The sequence below is a fragment of the Callorhinus ursinus genome, unplaced genomic scaffold (genome assembly GCF_003265705.2).
Source record: "Callorhinus ursinus isolate GAN/ISIS: 27379988/994484 unplaced genomic scaffold, GSC_fseal_2.0 scaffold1, whole genome shotgun sequence".
Lineage (NCBI taxonomy): Eukaryota > Metazoa > Chordata > Mammalia > Carnivora > Otariidae > Callorhinus > Callorhinus ursinus.
In genome coordinates, this window is record NW_027397063.1 from 137,981,241 (window position 1) to 137,999,321 (window position 18,081).

An 18,081-nucleotide genomic window follows, 5' to 3' on the forward strand; every position below is an offset into this window, starting at 1 on the left:
TTACATTCATCCTAGGAGAAAAGCATTACTGCTGTCCACCCTTTAGATGTGAAGAAACTGCCCAAGGTCAGAGAGCTATCATGGGAGGCCCTGATCGGTGTGCCCCCCATGTTGGCACACTTAACGGTACACCATCTGCTGAGTAAATACATGAATCTCACTCTTAAGCAGGTAAGATGCTTGCATAAATGGGCGTAATAGAGAGGAGCAAGCAGGAAGTGCCAGGTGAGAGATGCTGTTGGGAGTTCAGATACAAGAAGACTGGGGATGGCAAGGGCCAGAAGTGGACAGAGCAGCAAGGGGACCCCAAAAGAACACAGGCCCTAGTGAGCCTTGTCCCCAACCAGCCCTGGGGTTATGCTGGTAGCTGCACCCCAGGAAGAGGACCACCCCGAGCAACTGACATCACTGGAGGCCTGCGTGGGGTGGCCGTGGATACCACCAACCAAAGCCCAGGATGGAGACCAAGGTCATGAACATCATGAGCAAACGATGCTGAGGCCAGTACTGATAAGCCGGGTCAGCTCCTTCCTCCTGCGTGACCTACAGGAGAGAGTCCTATACGGCTCGCTCACATGCTGCTGGCCATCCTGTGTCAACACAGACACCGGGGTGGGATCCTGGTGGCGCCTGCTCTGGGGCAGATGTCACAACCACCTCCCATCCAGCCATTCTCCACGCAGCCCAGCCCTCCACCAGCAGCCTGAGATTTCCCTCTCACACCAGAGGAATGTGCAGTTTGTGCTGCTTCTCGGGCTTCACCTTGGAACCAGTCGGAGAACTTGAACAGCTCAGCAGGGTGGGCTATAGCCCAGCTATGCACAGAGTCCCATGGGGCCGGCCCGGGGCTCCCCATCAAGCTCCAGCTAGGCTCCCACTGCCAATTGGTGTTTTCTCCATCTCTGCTTTTCCAGATGATAATTACTGGTTAGTGCTCAACACCTGAAAACTGCCCTTTGTGCAAAACACTGATGTGGCCCCCTACATCCTGGCCATCAGCGGCCGCCTCTGAGGACCGGACACAGGCTCTCCTGCAGCTGAGACACAGGCTCAGAAAACCAAAACCTGCTATGAGAGCACTGGGTAAACCCCAGAGAATTCCATATGCTCTTTTCCAATCCTGCCACCTGCCAGGGATCAGGTGAGGAATCTTGCAGTTGGGTAACAGCCTCAGGAGTGTCCAGATGAGAAAAAAATTATGAAATCAGGTTTCCTTAGGCACTCCCTTGAGAAAGCGGTGGGAATCTGCCGCACGGCAAACCACAAGGAAACAACCCCAGAACTTCACTCTTCGCCAGTGTTTTCCTGGTGCCGATGCCAGCGCCCTGCTTGGCACGAGGGGACACGACCTGCGACTTCACTCCAGCAGCACTGAGCCCTGCCCCCTGCCCGCTCTCACCCCGAGCAGAGGGGCCTGGGGCAAACAAGCAGAGGCCTTCTTCAAGAACGCCACGCAGCCCAAGACTGCTTCAGGTCAATTCCGTGTCTGCGCTGTTCAGGTCCTCAATGGTCAGAAGACACAGAGCGCAGACATTTTCTCTGAGGACAGTAACAGCCAAGCTGCCCCTCGCAGCCGCGTGGTGTGAACAAGCTGCTTCTCCTGGGAGCCCGGTGTCCCTGTGAGCACCCACCCTGTGGGTTAAAAATGATTGTTTGAGATGAAGCCAGGAAGGGCCTTCGACTCCATTAGCTTCGTGCCTGGCTGTGCTGGAAGGCAGACCCCAGGCAGGGCGACGGAACCCTGGACAGCGACAACCCAGCTCAGCCTCAGTTGCTTTGACTGCAAATGGGAGTAGCATTTCTTTCAAAGGCTGTTTTGAAGGTTAAAGGGTGACTATCACTCCCACAAGGTGACCGGAAGAGAATGTCTCCTATATCCACAGCTAACAGAGCAACCCAAATGCTAAATCTGTCCTTCAGTTGTCAACCAAAAGCACCTCTTTTAGATCAGTTAACAGGGAAGAAAACCATCTAAACCAGTTCAGAATCCACGGAACAGTTATGTCCACATCCTGCACATAATTTCATTATTCAAGAGCATTTCTCTTCCACACACAGGACTTGCTTCCCATTAACTCAAGACACAGGTGGTATGACAGTGTCGGAGAAAAGCAAGGGCCTGCCCAGCAAGCGGCGTGCTCTAGGACACAGGACTGGCCACAGAAACCAAACCTGCCAGACCAAAACTCCATCTTCTGATCTATGCCCCAGACTTCCTTCAGGCCAGGAGCCAGTCTTGTGAATTTGATTTTACAGAGAAAACAGCACGTTGGCAATAAAGCGTCTTCTTTTGAGCTTACTGTCCTGAAATTATTATTAACACTTCACCCCTCCAGGACACCTAAACATTTCATTGGAGAAAGGAAGGAGATGGAATGGGAAGGAACAAAAGAGAATTTAAGTCTATCATGAGATGGCAAATATAGAGCAGTGTCCCCCTTGAATGTGATCTTAACGTAGGTGACCTGTGTTAGGAGATGCCAACAAAGAGATGTGACCACCATCAGTTGACCTGTGAGTTGGACCCGGGCACTCGTAGGCTCCCCATGCCCTCCTTGTCCTTGGAATGTGGGTTCCGCTTGCCTTTCCTGCTCCCAGAGGCTGCTCCAAGGTCACAGCCTTGAGATGGGGATGTGGTGTTGAGAACACCTGTGCAGTATGTGACTAAATCCAGTTAAAGCCTCTATATAAAATGTCTAAGGTTTGGCAGGCAGGTGTGGGGATCCACTGTCTTTCAGCTGCCCAAGGGAAGCCTCCTATGAAAGTTCTCTTTGCTTATAAAACCTGCCACCTACCAATCTGGAGTGGCCTGCCTCCTTCATCTCTCCCCTTACCCACGTTGAATGGGGGCAGGTTTCAGATTATACCCAGGAAGCTCCAGATGGGGTTGCAAAGCAAACACCCATGGTTATCTATGAAATGTGGACCAGCACAGGACAATGTACATCGGAATCAGCCAGAGGGCGTGTTAAAACCCAGTCTGCCGGGCCCCACCCCAGGGTGTCTGGCTCAGCAGGTCAGGGGCAGGGCCCGAGAACGTGCATTTCTAACACAATCCTGGGTGATACTGATGCTGCCAGGCAGGGACCCCACTTTGAGAACTGCTAGCATAATGGTTTAAGAGCAGAAGGCCCTTGAGCCATTCTACACAGGTTGAAATCACTTACTAGCTCTATGACTCTGAACAAGGTCACGTAAGTTTCCTTTTATAAAATGGAAATTATAATGGCACTTAACCTCATATGGTTGTGTTAAGGATTAAATGCACAAATCCATATAAAGTACTTAGAATGTAAGTACAAGACAAACACAGGGTCACATCATCATCATCTGGCTCACAGTTTTTTCCTTAAGGTTAAAAATATGGATATATGAAATATTTGCAATACAAATGTTTTTCTTCTCTTGGCTAGACTGTAAGACATTGCTCCAGAGCCTTGTGTAGCCTTTAATTTAGAATCCTATGGTTCAATGACTGGTTTCTAAAATCATCTTACTATGCTTTATGGTGACTGCTCATCCCACACTTTCATCTGCACAGGAAGCCCCGAAAGATCTTGTTAAAAGGTGGGTTGTGACTCAGTGGGTCTGGGGCCCGAGAGTCTGCATGTCTAACCAGTTCCCAGGTGATGTGGGCACACAGGCCACACGCTAGGGTTCCACAGCAGTAAGGGACATCAGCTGATCCAGGTAAACCTACAAGAGCACATGGATGCCTTTCTCCTGAGCATTTCCAGGAACCTGACTAATGCACAGTCCCCATTGACCGGCCACTTCTCCTTTCACCTCCACCGTCTCCTTTGTGAAAGGGTCAGGTGGGACACCAGGCCTCAGCACGGAGCTCCCTGGTTCTCTCCTGCTGTTCCCTTTCCCTGCTTTCTCTAATGTAATGCTTCTGACAGTCCTGTAGGTAAAATGGGAATATTTTCAGGACAGAAACCTCAAAAGAAAAACGCTGTTGCTATATGGCCGACTACAAATAATTTTTAAAATAAAAGCTATGTTGAGACATGAAAATAGATCACCACAGAGAAGAATTTTGAAAAGGTATTCACATTGTTTTTACTCAAGACCTAAAGAACATACACACAGTCACTGTTTAAACATCCAATTGCACCCCAAAAATCCCTTTCCCTGGGTTTTCTCTGGGTTGTGGGCAAAAGCCAAAGAAGCCCAACTGGGAAACTCACACCAAGCCTTTGGGCCTATCGTTAATTTAACACTCTTCCACTTGTCCAAGAGCAGCATCCCTTTGATAGAGCCCGACGGTGGGTTCCCAAGGTGACTTCAACATCAGCCTTTTCTAACTGGAATACTTTTCTATTTGGAATAATCCTAGGGGCACCTGGGTGGCTTAAGCATCCGACTCTTGATCTCTGCTCAGGCCTTGACCTCAGGGTTTTAAGTTCAGGCCCCAGCGTGGAGCCTTTAACCAATTTGGGGCGCCTGGGTGGCTCAGTCGTTAAGTGACAGACTCTTTGATTTCAGCTCAGGTCATGATCTCAGTGTAATGGCTCCCCTCTCAGCAGGGAGTCTGCTTGAGATTCTTTCTGCCCCTTATTACCCACCCCCTGCCCGGCCACCACTTACTCTCTCTCTCAAATAAATTCGGAAGGAAGGAAGGAAGGAAGGAAGGAAGGAAGGAAGGAAGGAAGGAAAGAAACAAAGAAAGAAAGAAAGAGAAAGAAAGAAAGAAAGAAAGAAAAAAAGAAAAAAGAAAGAAGGAAAGAAAGAAAGAAAGAAAGAAAGAAAGAAAGAAAGAAAGAAAGAAAATCCTAAGTTTTTAAAAAAAATCCCTATTTAAGGTTGGTGATTAATGATTTTTTAAAAATAACACCAGCACACTATAGGAAATAAACAAACTGAGGGTTGCTGGAGGGGAGGTGGGGAGAGGGAGGGGGTAACTGGGGGACGGGCATTAAGGAGGGCACGTGATGGAATGAGCACTGGGTGTAGTCCGCAACTGATGATTCACTAAATTCTACCCCTGAAACTAATGCACTGTATGTTAATTAATTGAATTCAAACGTAAAAAATAACAAATAAATAAATAAAAATAATGCCAAAACAAAAACATACTTTATTTAATAATGACTCAGTCTCCTGCCCAAAACCCATTCAGCCACAAGAAAATGACTAAACCTCTTAAAAGAGAGTACTGGAATGCCACAACGGAGACAACCAACTAGACAACTACTGTTATTTACGATAACATGAATGAATTGGGTAAGCAACAGAAACCAGACAAACTCATACCCACTATTTAATTCCAGCGACACAGATCAAGAACAAAGGAGCAAACAGATTTAAGGGACAGAAGCCAGGACAACGGTCTCCCCTTCTGGGGTGCGAGGGGCCTTCTCAGGGTGCTGGGCACGCTGTCTTGGTTTTACATGGGGGTCATTACATGCCACTCACCATGTGAGATCTATGTACTTGAAGTGAAACCTCAACAGGAAATCAGAAGAGTGCTGTGAGATCACTAGACACTAACAGGGAAAGGCTCAGATCTGAACAAAGTACAGAATTTACCCTCTTCCAAGAGGTCCAGGCTTTCGTGCCGCTCACAGGGGGACTTCCTCTCTTCATCCTGGTAGTCATACTCAAAATGCTCTTCTTCCCTTCCCACGTCTCTCAGGGACATTGCTGAAGTCACCCCAAAGCCCAAACATTGCCCTAAGGGGCAGAAGGGGCGGTTCTTGGGGTAGGTCCCAGCTGTGTGCCCAGAGGAGCCATCGGAGTCCAGGCCCCTGAGGCACACGCGAGGCCCGGGATGGGACAGAGGACATTCCCTGGCTGAGCTGGAGTGGAGGGTGTGCACAGGGAATTGGCCCAGCGTCACCCAGGACGGACCGGAAGGGGGCGGCTCCCAGGAGCTGGGAGGAGGGATGGTGTGGGGTGGGGCGGGGGTGAAGCACCTGCCAGAATGGGAATGCCCTGCCTGCCCCTGGGTGACCTTGCCAGGTGCTGTGGACGCAGAGGGGAGGCCGGCTGGCAAGTGCAGGGCTTTAGGTTAAGCTCTCCACCTCCAGATTCTTCTCCCTACTCTTCCTCCCCCCAGAAGCAATGAGGAATGGTAGCTCCCTGGAAGTTTCATAGCAACTGCACAGGGCAATACCAAACAAGCCTTAAGCAGTACACCTCTCTGAAGGTAGGACTCCAGCAGAGGAGCCGCCCTGGTGAATAATTGCCCAATGCCCTCAGATGAGAGAATTTTGGTGGGCACACTCCAGAAGCTGAGACCAATCTGCCTTTTTTTTTTTTTTTTTAAGATTTTATTTATTGGAGGGGTGCCTGGGTGGCTCAGTCATTAAGCGTCTGCCTTTGGCTCAGGTCATGATCCCAGGGTCCTGGGATCGAGCTCCGCACTGGGCTCCCTGCTCGGCGGGAAGCCTGCTTCTCCCTCTTCCACTCCCCCTGCTCGTGTTCCCTCTCTCTCTGTGTCTCTGTCAAATAAATAAAATCTTTAAAAAAAAAAGATTTTATTTATTTGAAAGAGAGCACGAGTAGGGGAGAGGGGCAGAGGGAGAGGGAGAAACGAGACTCCCTGCTGAGCAGGGAGCCAGACACAGGGCTCGATCCCAGGAACCTGGGATCCCAGGACCCTGGAATCATGACCTGAGCAAGGCTGACGCTTAACCAACTGAGCCACCCAGGCGCCCCTGAGACCAATCTGACTTTGACAACAGCCTGACACAGTGCTGAAAGGGGAAGGAAGTGATCCTTCTGATTTCTAGCAGAAGGAAAAAAAGATGTGGCAGTAGCCGTTACCTGTTTTAAGCTTAATTCAGTCTTTCTTCGGTAATAATACATTGCATTTGCTGTTTTTAAATGTGCATTTTATAACCCCCACTCTCATCCTAAATCTGTGTATTCACAGTCAGATTTACAAATTCTAATTGCTAGGATAAGGGGGGAAAAAATCTAAAGCCTAAAGCCTAATAGTTTACAATGTTGCCTGGAAGAAGAATCCACAGTTTAATTGTGTATCTCAGTACCAATTCCTCTGTACTGTTTGATTTTGCCTTTAACAGTGAAAATGGCAGGTTCTTCCATCAAAGCCACTAGAAGGTGGCCCTGAGCGCTGGCCGCGAAGAACTGCAGCCCATTCTGCAATTTCTGTGCCTTGCCCACCTCCCAGCTACACTGCGGCGGGTGTCCCTGCTCCTAAAAGCCACAGCAGGAGACCTATTCCAGCTCTCTGCCGATTCACCTCCCCCAGGTATGGAGAGGGAGGCTTTCAGCAGAGGCAAGACCGTCATACAGAATTCTCTGCACAGGTGCGGGCACTCGGTCTCATTCAGCTTTGGATCCATAGGGCTGAAGATCCTGTTTTGGTAGCTAAAAATGTCTGCTACATTGAATTGCTACCTCCACAAAAACGAATATAAGACCATATGAGTGCCTCAAATAGCAAACCAGAATATAATAAAAAATGCTATTTAAAAGTAAAACCCTAGAGACATATGCATTGTCTGGTTAATATTTTGGAACCTGAAAATGATTACTACATTGTACAACATTAAAGAGGTGTTCTTTATAAAAAGGAAGCTTAGCAGAAATTCAGTGGCAGGGGGTATAAAATCACATTTTGAAAATCTGCATAAGCTTTAAATACAATGTGTATGAGGACACACACTGGGGGGGGGGAACGCCATTTAATCTCAATAAATAGTATCAAATTGGGCTTAATTCAATTCAAATGATAGTGAGTCTGAAGCCCTGGCAAGGGAGGGAGGGAGGGAGGGAGGGAGGGAGGGAGGGAGGAAGGGGGGAAGGGAGGATGGGAGGGAGGATCTCCACCTTGTGCATTATTCATTCAGCAAATATCAGACTGACTGTAAGATGTGTAGGATACTGTACTGGCCACGGTGTTTACAAATGAAACCAAAGCTGATTTCATGTATGTGAAAATACCCTCAAGTGATGACTCATCAGCAAGTTGTTTCTACTCAGCTTTTAACTCAAATCTAGGCTATCCTTAACAAATGATGTCAGATGATGTCCAGGTCTATATATATATAATAAACACTGAGGACACAGCATTTTGAACATAAAACCATCCTAGACTCTTCATGTCACCCCCTATTTCTGGGTTTAGTCCTTCAGGATATTCCCTGCCACCCACCCCAAATCTCCCCCTGCCCCCGGATGTTAAGGAATTCTCAAACCTTATCCGCACCTGCATTCATTTCAAGGTAAAAGGCAGCCGACAGGCCAAAGAACATCTTCTCTGACAGAGTAATTTCTTCAAAAGCCAAAGCAAGAAAACCTAGGAATCCCTGTGCCAAGTGGGAGATCCTGGACCTCTGAATGGAGCTCAGCCCCAGGAAGAGTCACGAAGCAAGGATGTGTGCTGTCCTAGAGGCAAGGACCAGACACTGGGATGCCGGGGAAGAGAGGTAGGGACTGAGTTCCGGACTGCCCCCGGGAACACTGGACAGGAAGACCGTTAAGTGGAAGGTGTGGCCTCTTACAGGGTAGAGGGGCTTCCTTCTGCGAGTGTCCCTCTCCAGACCTACTCAATATACCGTCAGAGACGTCACTGTCCTGAAGCTCTACCATGCACTGTCCCGAGAATGGCCACAAGCCACTGGGGCTGTTCATGTTCAAATTTAAATTGATTAAAATTAAATAAAACCCAAAATTCAGTCATTCTAGCCACATTTCCAGGGCTCCAGGGCTCCAGAGCCCTACGTGGCTAGTGGCTACCATACCGGACAGCACAACACAGAATGTTTCCATTGTCATGACAAGTCCCACTGGACGGCAGCCCTCCTCCAGAGGGTGCCCCTTCGTTTCAAGATATGAGCTGTACACTTCCTGACCTCCACGGTCTGTGCTTCCCCTAGAGCCCCCGCCCACACTACTGCACTGCACCCTCCTGCCACGAGCATCCTTCTGCCCTCTCCTGGAGCCATCCACCCTGCAGCCTTCTCTCAGTGCTCCAAGCTCCCTCCTCCTGCCACTTCTTGGTCCCGTTGTTGCAGAGCCCCCATTACTGAGGGTCATGGTCCAAGGACCTCACTTATGCCATTAAAAATAAATAAATAAGAGAAACATCATGCTCCAAAACCTGGGATCTGGGCTTGCATCGACATCTGAGGGAGGACATTACTGCTACTTTCCCAAAGCCAGTCAAAAGAATGGGTAGTTACATTATGCATTTATACTTAATTTTTTTTTTTTAAGTCACTTTTACAGCCATTCAGAAGGGTGCTGTGTCTGGAAAGGGAAAAGCCATCCTCCGCTTCCAAAGGTGCATCCCACAATAAACACAAGATGAACACATGGGGCCTGTCTGCATTGTGCAGGAACATTAGAAAATCATCTTGAAATCTAGGAACAGCTTTTCAATGAATGCTTAAAATACCTCCAACAAAACTTTACTCCCAAGCTAGCCAACCCCCCCACCTTGGGGTGGCATTTTAGAGGTCACTGCAGTCAAGCGACTAACAGAGCACACATGACGGCCCCCATGTATCGTCACAGACTTCTCACTATGAAGTAAGAAGCCCAAGGAACAACTTCCTCAGCCGTCCACGGGAGCTTCCCTGTGATGAGATCAGCCTGAGCGAGACCACCCCGCACCCCGACATTCACGTCTGCAATGTTGTGCAGCAGGCAATGAGGGTGCACGGGCACAAGAGAAACTAGCAAGAAACAGGTGGTAAAGTATAAACCTTGGGGCGCCTGGGTGGCTCAGTCGGTTAAGTGTCTGTCTTTGGATCGGGTCATGATCCCAAGGTCCTGGGATCCAGCCCCGCGTTGGGCTCCCTGCTCAGCGGGAAGCCTGCTTCTCCCTCTGACCCTCCCCCTTCTCGTGCTCGCTCTCTCACTCTCTCTCTAATAAATAAATGAAATCTTAAAAAAAAAAGATACTATACCTTCTTCAAAATGCCACTCACCTTCTGAAAGGGATTTTTAAAAAGAACTTACTAACTAGACTATTTCTGAGAAAATAAAATTAAGCACTGGCCTAGAACATCACGGTTTTACAGAAAGCTTTTACAGTTGACCCTTGAACAACATGGGTTTGAACTGCGTGGGTCCACTTATATGTGGATTTTTTTTCAATAAATGCCGTACAGTACTGTGAATATATTTTCTCCTCCTTATGATTTTCGTAAAAACATTTTCTTTTCTCTAGCTCACTTTATTCTAAGAATACTGCATATAATATATACAACATACAGAACATGTCAATCAACTGTTTATGTTGTTGGAAAGGCTTTTGGTTGACAGTAGGCTACTAGCAGTTAAGTTCTGAGGGAGTCAGAAGTTCTACAGATTTTTTTTATTGTGTGGGGGGAGTCAGTACCCCCAACCCCCACGTTGTTCAGGGGTCAACTGTGCTTTCAACAACTCTTCACTATGGCTCTGGTCAGTGTGGCTATCCCCACTTTCCAGATGGGGCATCTGAGATGAGAGAGGCTCACAGAGGTCCCAGGATGTGCCCAAACCACATGGCCATGCAGAGTGCAAAATGGGCCTCAGACAGAAGCTCCAGGCCAGTGCCCTTTCTGGTGATCTCCGTACTTCTAGAGTCATTACAAAAGTACACTCTCTTTCTTTACTTTAAGACATACACTTGAATACAAGCCTTTTTAAGTATTGAAAAGGCCTCACAGTTTTTAAAAGCATACTTAAAAAAAAAAAACAAAAAAAGTGACCAGCATAGCCAAGAGACAACATGAGATTCTGTGACAGACCTAAAGAATTACTTTCCAGACCCTGGTACCTGGGGTTGGTCTCCACTGACATTGGCACAGTTTCCCAAACCCACCTGATGTAAAGAATCACCTAAAGCACGTGCTAAAAATTCAGATTTCTCAGGACCTCTCTGGATCTGGAGTAAACCCAAGAATCTTCTTTTGAAATAAGTGGGCAATTTTCATAATCTACCAGGCTTTGGTGGGGGGAGAGGGGACACAACCATTGTAGGTAGCCAGGACCCCATCTGACAGTACAGATTAAACTGTAGGCACCGGTTTATCTGTGCAAATTCCGCGAAGGCCATGCTATATGGTGTTGAGAGCCGGCTGTTTCAAATCTCTAAAAATGACCTTAATATACTGGGCAACCAACCCCTCCAATTTCTTATTATTCTAAGCCCCTACCCCGTGCCCCTTGTTACACCCTCTTACTGCTTTTGGCTGGGGCGGTGGGGAAGATGGTGTGTAAGATTCTATAACTAAGACTGAAGAGGGGAAGGATACGGTCCTTCGACACCAAATAAAGCTCTCCTAAACCTCAGAGAGAAAAGAGAACAGCAGCTATTTTTTTATTCCAGTTTTAAAAGAGGGGTCTATATATATATATTACTTGTCAGTGCTAACCCTGCAATGTAAGTGTGAGTCAGTAACTCTGACATAAATGATGATTTTGCATCTTTTTCAAAACATTTGACTCATCTTTTGTTATTAATATGGAAAGTTCCCTAGAAGTTTCCCTCATTACCGATTCAAATGCCAAATGATAAGAGACAAAGCAGTGCTGTGTCGTCTACTCCTACCTGGCCTTCTCACCACCCAGTAGGTTAGGACTGGGAGATGAAAGGGCTATTTCATTTGCAATTTTAAAGATGCATATATAAACAAAGGCAAATTGCATTTCCAGACCAACTGCAGAGGCCAGCAAAGAACCCAACTAGTGAGAAATGAGTAATGGAGTTGACTACAAAATTAGCATTTACTTGAAATCCTAATCCCCTTGGGTTTCCTAAACTAAATGATTTCTGGGTTTCTGTCCCCTGTTTTGCTAACTATTTAAAAAATGGGATTATGAAAATACCAGCTGTCCTAGTAAATTATGTCCCAGTGGCCCTCTCCCCTTCATCCAAACTGGAATGGAGGGTAAAGGCAAGTATTTTGCTCAACACATACTCAGAGAGTAACTGCAATCAACACTGACTGACCCTCGGACAGATGAGTCGCCTCTCCTTCCATTTTCCTTTCGGTTCCAAGAAGAGAGATCTGGCTGCCTCCGGGGCCAAAAGACTCAACTGAGAAATGGCTGGGTAAGAAAATCCTTCTGACAGACACCCAGATAAGAATCAGCCAGCCTCCTCTCATCCCTCAGACTGACTACCACCAACGACTGGCTTTATTCCCAAGGATGAGGGTGTAAAGAGAGCTGGACAGTGTAGCAATCGGGTCAAGACAGTAAGAAACCTTCCTCCCCCACTTCTAGGAGGGATCCGCGGGAGCCATGGCCACACCCAACTCCTCAGCAGTCTGGGACAGGCACTCTGTGGAACTTACGCTCCCCATTCCAGTGATCCAACAGAGGTCCCTACTTCAAAAAGTTAGGGAGGGCTTGCTCAGTGAGTCCCAAATCACCAAGGAAACTCTACAAATTCAGTGACAGTTCTGAAAAGAAGCATCCCCATCATTGCCTCTTGGAGCGGGGTAAAAGGATGAGAACTTGCTTCAAGAACGATATATCCAAATGAGAAAAAGGATCCAGCCACCTTTTCCCCAGAAGATCCTTGGAGCTGCCCACCACCACCATTACTCAGGATATTTAAAAACTGCACACGGACTTCATGTGACGCCATCCTCACCTAATGCTGGGGGACAGTGGGGCTCAACTGGGGAAGTTTCTCAGCACAGTTATACACCCACACCCACCCACCATCCCCGAGGAAACCTCTTGGTCCCTCTCCTGTAGCCGTTGGTCAAGGGAGAAACCAGCAAACAAGAGATAATTATGTAGTTCCTCAGCTTACTGACGAGGCCAGCTCCCAGCCTGCTTCATCATTCAGGTTTATCAAATGTGGTCATGGTTAGCGCAGTCTGAAACTCCTGATTCAATTAAGAAACAGTTACCTTAGGGAACATAGCATGACTAGGGACCAGACCCTCAGACTGTACATATTTTGTGATCTTTTCGTGGGGGGAGGGGGGGAGGGGGCGCATGCAAAAGACATGTGATTTGAGGGTCATTTTGAAGAAGAAATTAAAGAAGACAGATCCACTGTGTCCCACACGATTCTGAGGCCCAACACCACAGGAGCCTAAGGGCCCTCTCCTGTGGCCTCTCTGAGAACGCACCTCAGTGCTATTTTCCAGGTACCCGAAACCTCCCCAGGCCTGTCCGGCCAAACAAACTCCACCCAGTCTCCTCTGGAATGTGCCACACCCTCCCTGCACAAACTGAGCCTGTGACAGAAGGAGACAGTCTCTCCTGCCCCTCCCAACGTCTCCCCACCCCCATAGCTCGGTGAGATCCCACCTGCAAAATTCATTTGAATTGCCTGCCAGGTGGGAAGCTGCTTCTGCATTTTCTCCAGCCTCCCCCATGGGCCCCCAGGTCTGGGCTTGGGAAAGGGAGGATTCTTCCAGGCCTGCTGCCAACAGTCCAGAGAGCCACCTCCTGAATATACTACTCCCAGCCCCATCAATAGCAGAGAGGTCACTGAACACATCTCCCCTTGCTTGCACTCTCACACACACACACACACACACCCTTGCATGCACATCAACACCACACTCACGCCTCACCCCGGAGAGAATTCAATCCAGAGAAGTATAATGCTCACAAGCACTGCACACCAACACCATCTGCCCTTCTGAGCAGAGACCGACTAAGCGCAGAGGAGTCCCCATGGGCCCTGCCCACCTGCCATCTCGTCCACCATGCCTCCACAACTGTCAGAGCCATGCATACCTGCAGTGCTGCTGGTTCCCATGCCCCCCAGCCCGCCCATGTCCCCAGGAAAGGTTTCAGGACCACCACCCCACCCCAGAGGGAGACAATGCCCCTACACATTCCTGCTCTGTTTCGTGAGGGGGCCATAATTACCGTCCGAGCATTCTTCATAATACCAGTCTAGTTCATAATAATCCGCTTCAATAAATTTCTGCATAGTCAGTATTCTCTCAGAGGAAAGAACGGACTTCACAGCGCCATCAACATCAAGTAAAACACTGCCATGCCTCCCTGCCCTTCCAGAACACTGGGCAGAAGAGCATCCTGAAACACACCGGAATTAAGCTGTGCATTCTTAATGACAGTCTGCAGCCGAAACAGAAAAGAGGCCGTGAAAAGCAGAATTCTGGTGGGGCGAGAACAGGAGGGGCAGAAAGAGAGGCAATTTGCAGAGCTATCGGAGCCCCCAGCAGCCCTGCTAATAAAGCGGCAGCCGCCAGCCGCCCTAAATGGGAGTATCCGTTATCGTCCTATCCAGACGCGAGGAGGGTGACGTCAGGGACACACACCACCACCGGGAGGTCTCACTCGAGCCTCGCCTCCTGCTCTCGCCTCCCGCTCGCTGATCATCTTTCAATCTAACAGTTGCCATAGAAACTGGCCAGCTCTGAAAAATGATGCAGAGATGAAGGAAATGTCTTCCAAAGATGCTGGGAGCAGGGGCTGGGAGGTACCACCCAGGGAGAAAGGAGGGTGCAGGCAGGTGGGGGCCGGGAGCCTTGCTACCATCATCACTTCCAACAAACCTAAGGACAAGAATATCTGCTCAGTTCTGGGCCGCTACGGAGTCTGCACTTGAAAAATGCCACCTTCTAAAATCTGCAACCATCACTTTTGGTTTTCTTTTGCCAACCTGATTTAATACATTAAACACCTTTCCTTAACATTTTTGACCACCACCTAAAGGAAATGTAAATTACTCAGAAAATGGAAATGTTTTCATTGAGATGCAGTTTGGCTCCCCTGCTCATGCCTTTGCTCAAACTTCTGGGAAAACAGCCTGCAACATACAAACAGGGGAGAATGCCATCACAAAGGGACCCAGGCAATGCGATAGACTGTTTCATGGACACTCACGTGTGTGATCCAAGTACAAACAACAGAAGGCAACAGCCCACCTGCAAATAGGTGTGGTTGCCTCTAGGGAGGGAGGGAATGGGGGCTTCGCAACTGTCCTTATAAATGCATCGGTAATGTGCTATTTCCTAAAGAAAAAAAAAATGGAGTTACCATTTATTAGTTCTAAGTGTTTGGTATGTTTTAAATATCTCACTAAAATGAGTAATGGATAATTACAGATTTTGGACTTACTATAGGTAACTCCATCCCTTAAACCAGGGTTTCTCAACCTCAGCGCTACTGACATTGAGGATCAGATCCTCGATGTGGGGGGGCTGTCTGGTCATTGCAGGTGGGGGTTAGCAGCACCCCTGGCTTCTAGCCACTTAAATGCCAGGAGCATCACCCCGCCCCCCTTGTCGATGTAAGGACCAAAAATGTCTCCAGACACTGCCAAATGTCCTCTGGAGGCAAAAATCTCTCTCAAAAACCAATGCCCTAAAACAAAACTATCTACAGAACCTCACCAGCCTGTTGGCTGAATACTCTATCTGCTGGCGTCAGCAGTAGCAGTGTGGGCTTTGATGGGTTCTTCTCTTAATTTGCTACTCAAGACCATATAATTTGTGAACAAGTAATAGTAAAAGGTCTCTTTTCCAATACCGAGAGGGCATGCTCCTTTCCTTCTACAATGACTGAACAGGGACAATTTCCCTTTATTCTTCCAGTGGCCTATGATGCCTCAGTTAACAAATGTGGAGACGTCCGTCTAGGGCAGGGCTTCCAGGAGCTAATGTGCCTTGGAAGCACCCAGAACTCTGGCTAAAATGCAGATTCGGATGCAGCAGGTCCGTAGCAGGCCCAAGATTCTGCATCTCTAACAAGTTCCCACAGGATGGAGATGCTGCTAGTCCCCAGACCACAGTTTCAGTGGTGAGGATGTCAATAGGATGGATAGATTGGGGAGGGTAACATATACAGTGTGTGTGTGTCTCTCTCTCTGCATTTGAGTAAAAACATTTTTTAAGAAGAAAACTATGTTTTTGTGTGTATATATGTATATATACACACATACATATAGTTTATAAACATACATACACACATAATTACAAACCCTATATATAGACTCTTGGGCAGAATCTGTACTACGTATAGATCTATCTCAACCTTCCTAAATCATGGGATGCAGATGAGCCTTTAATGCTCTGCTGTGAGGTCCCCAGCTGGCTTCCTGTCCCCTGGGTAGGTTCCAGAAGCTTCTCCCAGCTCCAGGTACCCCTTCCTTACTTCAGGGCCCTGTGGTTTTACCAGGCCGTGCCTGCCCACCAGCACAAGAGGCTACAAGCAGTTCTTCCCACTTGGCCCAGCCTGCACACCGTGAGAGCATGTCCTGCCCTGAGTGGAAAGCAGGGTTCCTGCCTCGTTAGCAACATCAAATAGCAGAACCTTCTCAAGTCTCAGAAGGGGAAAGGAAAGTTAAAGGCAGCTGGTGATGAATCTTGGCTCAGGCTGTAAACAGGCTTTTGGGAAAGTTTGGAAGACGTACAGTGCCAGGGAATGGTACGTCTCTGGTCACGCTGTTTCCCAGCTGTCACCTACACTCTGGAGGACCTGCACCCCTCCCCACCCAATTCCAAATTCTTCCTGGGCAATATAGAGAGCAGACCCCATGCCTCCTTCACCCACTTTAATCCCTGCCCTTCCCTCTCCCTGACCCTAACTTAGATACACATTTAAGATTTTCTAGGACATCTGCCTATTTAAAGTCAACAGCCAATGATTTTAATTCCGGCTATACCTGCCCCCATTATCTGAACATATCTCTCCCTCTGGTCCTCTTATCATGTCTCTCTCTGGCAAGGACAGCACCTCTCAACAGCCCCACAGCAAACCCCCATGTGAGACGTGAGCAGAGGCTGGTGCCCCAAGGTCTTCCAAGGTTAAAAGTTCCTTAAGGTGGGGGTGCCTGGGTGGCTTAGTCGGTTAAGTGTCTGCCTTCGGCTAAGGTCATGATCCCAGGGCCCTGGGATCGAGCCCCATGTCAGGCTCTCTGTTCAGCAGGGAGCCTGCTTCTCCCTCTGCCTACAGCTCCCCCTGCTTGTGCCCTCTCTCTCTCTCTCTGAAATAAACAAGTGAAATCTAAAAAAAGTAAAAATAAATAAAGTTCCTTAAGGTGTTTCTAAAAAGATGATTCTAGGCCTCCAGTCAACAATTAACAGATTCCTCAAATATCAGCACGCTCAACAGGTTCAATCCACTATGTCTGGGGGAAAGAGTCCAATATGAATTTGCAAAATGAAGATGTAATAAACGAACGGGAAATGCAAACTCTGTAAAGCATCACAGAAAGTCAGATGAGGGTAGAGACCATCTAAAGAAAGTCATGGCACATTTCCTCCCGCACTATGAATTTTTAGAAAATACTTTATTCCTAACACATCATCATAAAGGCAAAAAATAATGGATGGACGGATGGACGGACAGATGGACATACAGAGAGACAACAGGTGGACTAATAGCAGGCACTTTAATTTCATAGTTAAGAGTGTGGGCTTTTGGAGTAAGATGGCGTGAGGTTTGGTCCAGGCTCCTCATCCACCATCTCTGTGACCTTCTTAGACACCTGAGTCTTACCTGTGAAATGAGGTGATTATAATACCTGCCTCAGAGACAAGGCAAGGTTTTAATTAATTAATTAATGGATGGCAGAGCACTCAGCACAGTGCCTGGGACAAAGTGAGTTGCCAATAAATATTAGTTTCCGATCACCTTCATCACTCAAATTCTTTAAAAACATAAATAAGCCAGTACAGGCAATTAAAAAGAGAGTACAATTTTCTAAGCTGTAATTAGGGAAATGAGGTAGAATCGTCACGTCTTGGCCTGTCCCCGCATAATTAATGAAAAGGCACTGAGTTCACAGTAATAAGCGAGAGTGACAGTTGGCGGGAGGCAGGGCGGAGGATGCATTTCTAAACAGTAATATATTACTGAATACAACCAACATCAAGTGCAAAGACTATACATATCCAGTTCATGTCTTAAGAAAATGGGAAAGAAAACAGTGTGTATCAACAAGTACAAAGGAAAGAGCATCACTTGTGGGTGACTTCCATGGGCTTCAAGCAAGATTCAAAGTGAACATCTACACCAAAACTCCCATTTTTATAGGCTCAGAAGGATTAAAGCAATCCATCCGCAGCTCTGCGGAGATGGTGCTGAGGTTAGGATCCAGGTGTATACCTGCCTTCAAATCCACACTTTCCTCAAAGAGGCCCATGGCCCCAAGGGTCCCAGCCTTCCCTCCCC

The 18,081-nt window shown here is 47.8% G+C and overlaps 1 protein-coding gene across 12 annotated transcripts in view; it reads right to left on the bottom strand.

The window, feature by feature from the left end:
* The window catches only part of TRAK1 (trafficking kinesin protein 1), a 111,386-nt gene that overhangs the window by 50,817 nt on the left and 42,488 nt on the right, over window positions 1–18,081 (bottom strand). The window contains exon 1 of one of the 12 annotated variants that reach the window (XM_073901530.1): window positions 13,807–14,094. The exons of 7 other annotated variants lie outside the window; for them this stretch is intronic. In XM_073901530.1, coding sequence (XP_073757631.1) covers window positions 13,807–13,870 — 64 coding nt within the window. In that variant the 5' untranslated portion in view covers window positions 13,871–14,094. Of the gene's footprint in view, window positions 1–5,532; window positions 5,775–13,806; window positions 14,095–18,081 lie in introns of those variants that run through there. 4 more of the 12 variants (XM_025883692.2, XM_025883700.2, XM_073901522.1 and 1 more) reach the window with 4 other exon arrangements.